Source organism: Stegostoma tigrinum, chromosome 38, assembly GCF_030684315.1.
Source record: "Stegostoma tigrinum isolate sSteTig4 chromosome 38, sSteTig4.hap1, whole genome shotgun sequence".
In the NCBI taxonomy this organism is placed as follows: Eukaryota; Metazoa; Chordata; class Chondrichthyes; order Orectolobiformes; family Stegostomatidae; genus Stegostoma; species Stegostoma tigrinum.
In genome coordinates, this window is record NC_081391.1 from 3,192,986 (window position 1) to 3,202,361 (window position 9,376).

Consider the following 9,376-nt stretch of genomic DNA (forward strand, 5'->3'; position numbering starts at 1 on the left):
TTTCCATTTTTGGTTAAATTACAGACTTTACAGCAGGAATGCTGCAAGTAGGGCAAGTGTGAAAGTTACTGGGACACTGTCTTCAGGCTGTGCACGGGGAATGTCAGGGGCTGGTGCTCTGTCCTCGTTGCAATGCACTGTTAGCTGTTTTGCTGTTGGACTCCAGAAGTGAGACCCTTTCTCACAGAGTCTGATTTCTGTGCACAAATGTATTGTGGTTAAGTGCAAATCACCCCAAACTCTTCTGTGAACTCCCACCAGCACAATTCCTGATATCAAACATATATAGCGTTATCGACACCTTTCAAAGCCACTCCCTGAGAAAGCATTGTCTCTGTTCTCTCTCCACACTGCTCAAGGTGATGGTCTCTCTCTGTTTCCCTGTGTAGCCTTCTCAATTTGCACATCTGAGGTGTGGGTTTTCTCAGTGTCACTGTAATCTTGACTGTTCAAGGTTTTGGACAAATTGTTTTGTATCAGCTTTGGGATCATCCTTGTTAATTTCATCTTTTGGAGGAGAGGACAGGTTTAACTTGACCATTTTGTTTCTTTAGCCTTGATTCCTTGTCATCTTGCCTTTACAAGCAAGTACTTCTTATATGAAGATACCAGTCCTAAATTAAAGTGGTTTATCTGTTAAAAATACCTCATGTAAACATATGCAGTTAGTATTAATGTGCCTAAGTTACCTTTCACATCCATTAGGGGGGCAAGAACCTTTTCAATTAAAAAGTTGAAAATTCCAAGTTCCGGCTTTTTCCATGCCAGCCTCTTCATTGTATGAGCCCAATATGTCATCACACTTTGAATTTTGATTAAAGTGATCTGAGCTTAAATCAGACACAGCAGGGTATTGTCAAGAACAGAACACTGAAAGTCACTGATCTCTGGGATTGACACTTCCTTGTCGTTAACCCTTTGTGTTCCATCAACCAAATTTTTTTTTGGTGCTTTGCTGACCAGTCTCCTCTTCTGATGGTCACACCCAGATTTACAAGGATGTTGCCACACTGGAAGGGCTTGAGCTATGGGGAGTGATTGAATAGGCTGGGGTTATTTTCCCTGGAGCGTTGCAGGCTGAGGGGTAACTTAGAGGTTTATAAAATCATAAAGTGCATGGATAGGGTGAACAGCCAAGGTCTTTTTCCCTGGGTGGGGGGTTCCAAATCTAGAGGACATAGATCTAAGGTGAGGGGGGAAAGATTTAAAAGGGACTGAAGGAGCAACGTTTCCTTGTAGAGAGGGTGGTGTGTGTATGGAATGAATCACCAGAAGAAGTGGTGGAGGGTAGTACTATTTATAATATTTAAAAGGCATTTTGGTGGGTGTATAAATAGGAAGGGTTAGAGGGATATGGGCCAAATGCTGTCAATTGGGACTAGATTAATTTAGCATATCTGGTTGGCATGGACAAGTTGAACTGAAGGGTCTGTTTCTACAGTACAGCACAGAAAGGCCGCTCAGCTTGTCAAATGTTTCCCAGTTCAACTGTAGCCTCTCTCCATGTTTCTGTGTAACACTTTCATCTTTTCTCCCAGTAATCCAGTATCCAAATCTGTTGTCCTCATCTACTGGTTCCTTTTTCTCTTCGTTCTCCGCAGTTCCGAGTGGAGAAAGTGGAGGGAAGTCACCATGTCCATTTGAATGATCCAGAACGGGTTGTGGAAATCATCACCAAGTTTCTCCAGATGGATGTCAAATCCAAACTATGAGGGTGGAAAGTGGGCAGCCTGTGCCTGGCCCATCTTACAGAGGGGAAGCACCTTCCCAAGACAGAACACAGCTGCCTTTATCCAACACTTAAGACCAGAGATACCAGTCGTCTCGGAGAAAGCCTGGGCCTGACCAGTCAACAACCCGTTTAACAATATTTTAATAGGAAAATTAATGGCTTGAATTGATTTGAGAAGATTTATTGCTGACGAACTGGAAGGCTGTAGGAATAACAGACATTATGGCAGGTTTAAATGCAGAGGGATAAATTGCTGGGAAATATCATGGAATTGTTTGGAATTTTGAGCTTCTGTTCATAGGTTAGAAAATTGAAATCCTGAAACATTTAAATCAGGTGAATTAGCCACAAGCCACTCCTTGGCAGTGGAATTTCCCAAGGCTATCTCTCAGTGATGCTGGGGCAGAGTTTGCCGATCACTTGAATTGCAAATGCACTATCACTCTTTGGGCAAATACCCTGTGAGGGCATTTTACAGGATTAACTGCACTAAGGCAAACATCTGTCTCAAAGCTTGAAAATACCTAAACTTCTAATTTGCCTAAAAGTGCCAGTTTCTAGTCCTATAAATTATTAGCTGTGTTTCACGTAGAACGTTATAAGATAGAAATAGGCCTTTGGCCTAATTAATCCATGTCACTGCTAAGAATTCCTCTTAGCAGTTCAGAGGAGAGTCTTTGGTTGTCAGGCCCATGTCCTGGGGGTGTCCTGAAACCCCTAACAAAGTGAGGGTAGCTGGGCAAGAGACTGAATGATATTCTCGTTGCCTCTGGAACGCCCCACACCAACAGCAAGTCACTGTCTCTAGAACAGCAGGAGAACTTCGAGAAACAGTAAATCAACAAGTTTTTATCCCTCCTGCCCAGGTTAATGTACGAAATGTTCCAGAGTATCCCAGGAGAGAGAAAGCGAGCTTTGGCAGCTCTGGGAGAGTTGGGTACAATTGCTATGGAAAATGGCCTTGTTTACTCTCAGAATGCCAAGGGATCCGGGAAAGAATGTCATTCCGGTGTAAGTTTGCTACGTTCTCAGGTTGTGCTAAAGACTGTCCATTGCTTTGGCAATGATTATCATCATAAGATTAGAAGTTTGAATGTTTAATTACCAGTAACACGTTTACTCAAAGTTAATTGTATTTTCAAGCAAGCAGTAGATATTCTCAGTCTGTCTGTTTCCTGTCTTAGAATAAAAAAAGCCAGATTTTCTGTTCTGAAACTTCTGAACTTTTTGGACTTTTAGAAGTATTAATTCTTTCAGGTGAGGCCACCATTCCTTTCATGTCGCAGCTCATGTTCCAAATGTTGGTACTTGTCTTAAACTGAGCAATGAGTAGAATGTGTTCACTGCAGCAATGCTCCCCACTCTAGTGTACACAAAGGCCTCCAATCAGGGCACTGGGAGCTCCCAGATTTTTATATTGTCTGGGTGTGGTCATCACTTGTAACATTTGCTGTTCAAATCGCCCAAAATGTTTTGGGAAAATCACCTAATCATTGATTTACCTGGGGACTGAGAGTATATTCACAAGAACAGCATTTTTGGGGAGGAGGGGTTGATCACTGTTCAATCCCAGTACACACAACCACCACCCCCCCCCCCCCCCCCAATAATTGTGATAGTATTTTCTCCTACCCAAACAAGAAATCGCAGGAGGAGGGATCTCCCATTACCAAGGGTTGGCATCCACCACCTCAGAACATCTTGAAGCACTTTATGGCCAATTGAGGTCTTTTAAAAAAGTTGTCAAACTTGAATTGCAGGAAATGCACAGCATGATCCCACAAGCTTCAATGCAATAATGGCCAGGTCATCTGTTTTTGTGCCAATGGTTGAGGGTCAAATCTTGAGCAGGGCTTGGGGAGAGGGAGAGAGAACTTTCCTGCAATTTCTCAAGTCATAATTTACCCATGGGGCCTCGAAGTGAAGTTTAACCCAAGAGATGGTATCTCCAACAATGCAGCACTCTCTTGGTGAGGCCAACTTCAATTCATCCTCCAGTTTCCAAAGTGAGGTTTAAACTTGCAACCTACTAACCCCAAAGCTATCAACTGAGCCACGGCTGAATTGTATGTGCCACTTCAAAGGAAGGAGGAGGAGAGGAGAGTGTTGGATTCCTCTGTTGGGAGGAGTCAGTAGGATTTGTTGTGCTCTTGGTATTTGGCAACTGCAATAAAGGGAATTGAAACGCAATAAAAATACCTACGACATGTTTCTATTCTCAAAATAGTCAGTACATTGAGCAAGCAAGATTGGTCACCGAGCTGGGAAGAAGTAGGAATCCTACATCTGTAAGACCTCCTGCACCATCTTTGCTCGGAACAATGTAACTGCTCTCCTACACCCCTCCCTAACAACACCTTAATTTCACAGATCAATCTTAGCGCACATACCAAATGTTGGTGTTTACCTTGAACTCAGCGAAGAGGTGGAATGTAAAGCGAAGTTGATGGAAAAGCTCAGCAGGTCTGGCAGCATCTGTGAAGAAAAATCAGAGTTAACGTTTCAGGTCTGGTGACCCTTCCTCATAACGGTCTAAAGAAGGGTCACTCTGATTTCTCTCCATTTTTACCAGCAACTTGTGTTTTTAACCCTGATTTACAGCCTACGCAGTTCTTTCGGTTTTTATGGGTGGAATGTGTTCCCTGCAGCAGTGCTCCCACTCTAGTCTACGCAAACAAAGACCTTGGCTCAGGATGCTGGCGCTCCCAGATTTGTAAACTATCTAGGTTTGTCCTTTACTTGTAACATTTGTTGTTCAAATCATCCGAAACATTTTGGGCAAAATACGTAGTCTCATGTCTCGTAAGGGGTGGTGACTGAGGCCCTGATGAATCCAAATTTAGAAAATTGAGTATTTTTGGGCCCCATATTCAGAAAGGATGCACTGGCCCTAGTGCAGGTCCAGAGGAGGTTCATGAGAATGATGCCAGGAATGAAAGGCTTAACATGTGAGGAACTTTTTTGAGGACTCTGGGTCAGTGGAGTTTATAAGGCTGATGGGGGAATCTAATTGAAACTTAATGAGTACAAAACCCTGGATAGAGTGGACATTGGGGAGATGTTTCTGTTAGTAGGAGGCTTTAGACCCAAGGGCAGATCCCTTAGAGTAAAGGGAAGACCCTTTAGAATGGAGATGAGGTGGAACGTCTTCAGCCAGACAGTGCTGAATGTATGGAAGTCATTGCCACAGAAGGCTGTGGAGGCCAGGACATTGAGTATACTTAAGGCAGACATTGATCGCCTTAACCATCAAAAAACTATCAAATATTATAGGGAGAAGGCAGGGAAATGAGGTTGAGAAACTTATCAGCCATGATTGAATCACAGAGCAGACTCGATGGGCTGAGTGGCCTAATTTATGCTCCTATGGAATTCTCAGGGCTTTCAGTGGGCTTGGCCTCTAATGAAAGCAACTAAAAGGTACAGATGGATGAGATCATCAAAACCAGGAATGATAGTGTGACAACAGCAGTGTTTCTGGACTGGGCATCAGATTAAGGTAATGGGAATGAGGGGTGATGAATCAGTGAAAAACTCTATTTTCCTCCCACCCTACTCTTTAAATTGTAAGTAACGATCTTATATTTTCTAGCTACGTGTAAATGGGTGTGAGAATTTCTGCATAACAAAGTGTGGAGCTAGATGAACACAGCAGGCCAAGCAGCATCTCAGGAGCACAAAAGCTGACATTTCGGGCCTAGACCCTCCTTCAGAGAGGGGGATGGGGCGAGGGGGAGGCGGACCGAAGATGGAGAGAAAAGAAGATAGGTGGAGAGGAGAGTATAGCTGAGGAGGTAGGGAGGGGACGGGTCAGTCCAGGGAGGATGGACACGTCAAGGAGGCGGGATGAGGTGGTAGGTAGGAAATGGAGGTACGGCTTGAGGTGGGAGGAAGGGATGGGTGAGAGGAAGAACAGGTTAGGGAGGCAGAGACATGCTGGGCTGGTTTTGGGATGCAGTGGGGGAAGGGGAGATTATGAAGCTGGTGAAGTCCACATTGATACCATTGGGCTGCAGGGTTCCCAAGTGGAATATGAGTTGCTGTTCCTGCAACCTTTGGGTGGCATCATTGTGGCACTGCAAGAGGCTCATGATGCACATGTCGTCTGAGAAACGGGAGGGGGAGTTGAAATGTTTTACGACCGGGTGGTGCAGTTGTTTGTTGCGAACCGAGCGGAGGTGTTCTGCAAAGTGGTCACCAAGCCTGTGCTTGGTTTCTCCAATGTAGAGGAAGCCACACCGGATGCAATGGATACAATATACCACATTGGCAGATGTGCAGGTGAACATCTGCTTGATATGGAAGGTCATCTTGGGGCCTGGGATGGGGGTGAGGGAGGAGGTGTGGGGGCAAGTGTAGCACTTCCTGCGGTTGCAGGCGAAGATGCTGGGAGTGGTGGGGTTGGAGGTGAGTGTGGAGCGAACAAGGGAGTCGCAGAGAGAGTGGTCTCTCCGGACGGCAGACAAGGGTGAGGATGGAAAAATGTCTTGGGTGGTGGGGTCGGATTGTAGATGGCAGAAGTGTTGGAGGATGATACGTTGTATCCGGAGGTTGGTGGGGTGGTGTGTGAGAACGAGGTGAATCCTCTTTAGGCGGTTGTGGCGGGGGCGAGGGCGAGGTGTGAGGGATGTGTTGCGGGAAATGCGGGAGACACGGTCAAGGGTGTTCTCGACCACTGCGGGGGGAAAGTTGCAGTCCTTGAAGAACGTGGACACACCCATAAGACCATAAGACATAGGAGTGGAAGTAAGGCCATTTGGCCCATCAAGTCCACTCCGCCATTTAAATCGTGGCTGATGGGCATTTCAACACCACTTCCCTGCACTCTCCCCATAGCCCTTGATTCCTTGTGAGATCAAGAATTTGTCGATCTCTGCCTTCAAGGCATCCAACATCCTGGCCTCCACTGCACTCTGCGGCAATGAATTCCACAAGCCCACCGCTCTCTGGCTGAAGAAATGTCATCTCATTTCTGTTTTAAATTTACCCCCTCTAATTTTAAGGCTGTGCCCACGTGTCCTAGTCTCCCCGCCTAATGGAAACAACTTCCTAGCGTCCACCCCTTCTAAACCATGCATTATCTTGTAAGTTTCTATTAGATCTCCCCTCAACCTTCTAAACTCTAATGAGCACAATCCCAGGATCCTTAGCCGTTCATCATACGCTAAACCTACCATTCCAGGGATCATCTGTGTGAATCTCCACTGGACACGTTCCAGGGCTAGTATGTCCTTCCTGAGGTGTGGGGCACAAAATTGGACACAGTATTCTGAATGGGGCCTAACTAGAGCCTTATAAAGCACCCGCCGTGGCTGCCTCTACATTGGGGAAAGCAAGTGGAGGCTTGGTGACCGCTTTGCAGAACACCTCCACTCAGTTTGCTACAAACAACTACACCTCCCAGTTGCGAAACATTTTAACTCCCCCTCCCATTCCTCAGACGACATGTCCATCATGGACCTCCTGCAGTGCCACAATGATGCCACCTGAAGGTTGCAGGAACAGCAACTCATATTCTGCTTGGGAACCCTGCAGCCCAATGGTATCAATGTGGACTTCACCAGCTTCAAAATCTCCCCTTCCCCCACCGCATCCCAAAACCAGCCCAGTTCTTCCCCTTCCCCCACTGCATCACAAAACCAGCCCAGCACATCCCCTCCACCCACTGCATCCCAAAACCAGTCCAACCTGTCTCTGCTTCCCTAACCTGTTCTTCCTCTCATCCATCCCACCTCAAGCCGCACCTCCATTTCCTACCAACCACCTCATCCCGCCTCCTTCACCTGTCCATCTTCCCTGGACTGACCTGTCTCCTCCCTACCTCCTCACCTATACACTCCTCTCTACCTATCTTCTTTCAATCTTCAGTCCGCCTCCCCCTCTCTCCGTCTTTATTCCAGTTCCCTGTCCCCATCCCCCTCTCTGAAGGTCCAAAACGTCAGCTCTTGTGCTCCTGAGATGCTGCTGGGCCTGCTGTGTTCATCCAGCCCCACACTTTGTTATCGTGGATTCTCCAGCATCTGCAGCTCCCATTATCTCTGAGAATTTCTGCAGCTTGCCTTGTTACTCCAGCTATGTTTCGTCTACCTGATCAGTCAGTGTTCCTAAATGCTGCTGTCCTCTATTCGAATGATATGAAACTGCACATATGTGATGTCTATAGCTCTCCTAGAAAGACTATTTATACATATACTCACTGTCTATGGGCTGAGCATGTCCTCTAGGTGAAATAGTGATTTGTGTGTACTTCTCTCAGTTTTATACACTGCATTCACTGCTTAAAAGGTGCATTTCTCTCCATTGAGCAGAACAAGGGGAGGTGATGGCCTCGTGGTATTATTGCTGGACTGTTAACGCAGAGACCCAGATAATGTTCTGGGGACCTGGGTTCAAATCCTGCCACGGCAGAGGGTGAAATTGGAATTCAATAAATATCTGGAACGATGTCTAATGATGACAGTGAATCCATTGTTGATTGTTGGAAAAGCCCCTTGTTTCAACTGAGAGAACAAGGTGAGAGCTGGATGAACACAGCAGGCCAAGCAGCATCAGAGGAGCAGGAAGGCTGATGTTTCAGGCCTAGACCCTTCTTACACTGCCGCAGCCAGACGCCAATTCTCCGATGCCGCCTCCTACCATCATGACTCCATCCCCGAACACCAAACTATCAACTCCCAAACCATCCACAACCTCATCACTTCAGGTGACCTCCCACACACAGCCTCCAACCTCATCTTTCCCCAACCCCGCACCGCCCGCTTCTACCTCCTTCCCAAAATCCACAAACCTGATTGCCCTGGTCGACCCATTGTCTGTGCCTGCTCCCGCCCCACCAAACTTATTTCCACCTACCTGGGCTCCATTTTCTCCCCCCGGTCCAGGAACTTCCTACCTACGTCCATGACACCACCCATGCCCTCCACCTCCTCCAGAACTTCCAATTTCCTGGTCCCCAATGCCTCATCTTTACCATGGACCTTCAGTCCCTACACACCTGCATTCCCCATGCAGATGGCCTAAAGGCCCTCCGCTTCTTCCTGTCCTGCAGGCCCGAACAGTCCCCCTCCACCGATACCCTCATCCGCTTAACCAAACTGATCCTCACCCTCAACTTCTCTTTCAATTCCTCCCACTTCCTGCAGACAAAGGGGGTGGCCATGGGTACCCGCATGGGCCCAAGCTATGCCTGCCTCTTTGCAGGTTACATGGAATAATCTCTCTTCCGTACCTACACTGGCCCTTAACCCTACCTCTTCCTCCGTTGCATTGATGACTGTACCGGCACCATTTCGTGCTCCCACGAGGACCTCGAACAGTTCATCCACTTCACCATCACCTTCCACCTCTTTAGTTCACCTGGACCATCTCTAATACCTCTGTCTCCTTCCTGGACCTCTCTGTCTCCATCTCCAGCAACCACCTAGAAACTGATATCCATTTCAAGCCCACTGACTCCCAACCACCTTCCTGCAAAAATGCCATGCCCTATTCCCAATTCCTTCACCTCCACTGCATCTGCTCCCAGGATGAGGCATTCCACTCCTGTACGTCTCAGATGTCCTCATTTATCAAGGACCTCAACATCCTCCCCTCAGTAGTTGAAAACGCCTTTGACCGTGTCTTGCGCATTTCCCACAACTCATC

The 9,376-nt window shown here is 46.9% G+C and overlaps 1 protein-coding gene across 6 annotated transcripts in view; it reads left to right on the plus strand.

Annotated features, from left to right (window-relative positions):
- serhl (serine hydrolase like) overlaps positions 1 to 3,268 on the plus strand; it is a 50,517-nt gene extending 47,249 nt beyond the window's left edge. For all 6 annotated transcript variants that reach the window (XM_059640541.1, XM_059640544.1, XM_059640545.1 and 3 more), the window contains exon 13: positions 1,602 to 3,268. In XM_059640541.1, coding sequence (XP_059496524.1) covers positions 1,602 to 1,712 — 111 coding nt within the window. In that variant the 3' untranslated portion in view covers positions 1,713 to 3,268. The remainder of the gene's footprint in view (positions 1 to 1,601) is intronic.
- The last annotated feature ends 6,108 nt before the right edge of the window (positions 3,269 to 9,376 follow it).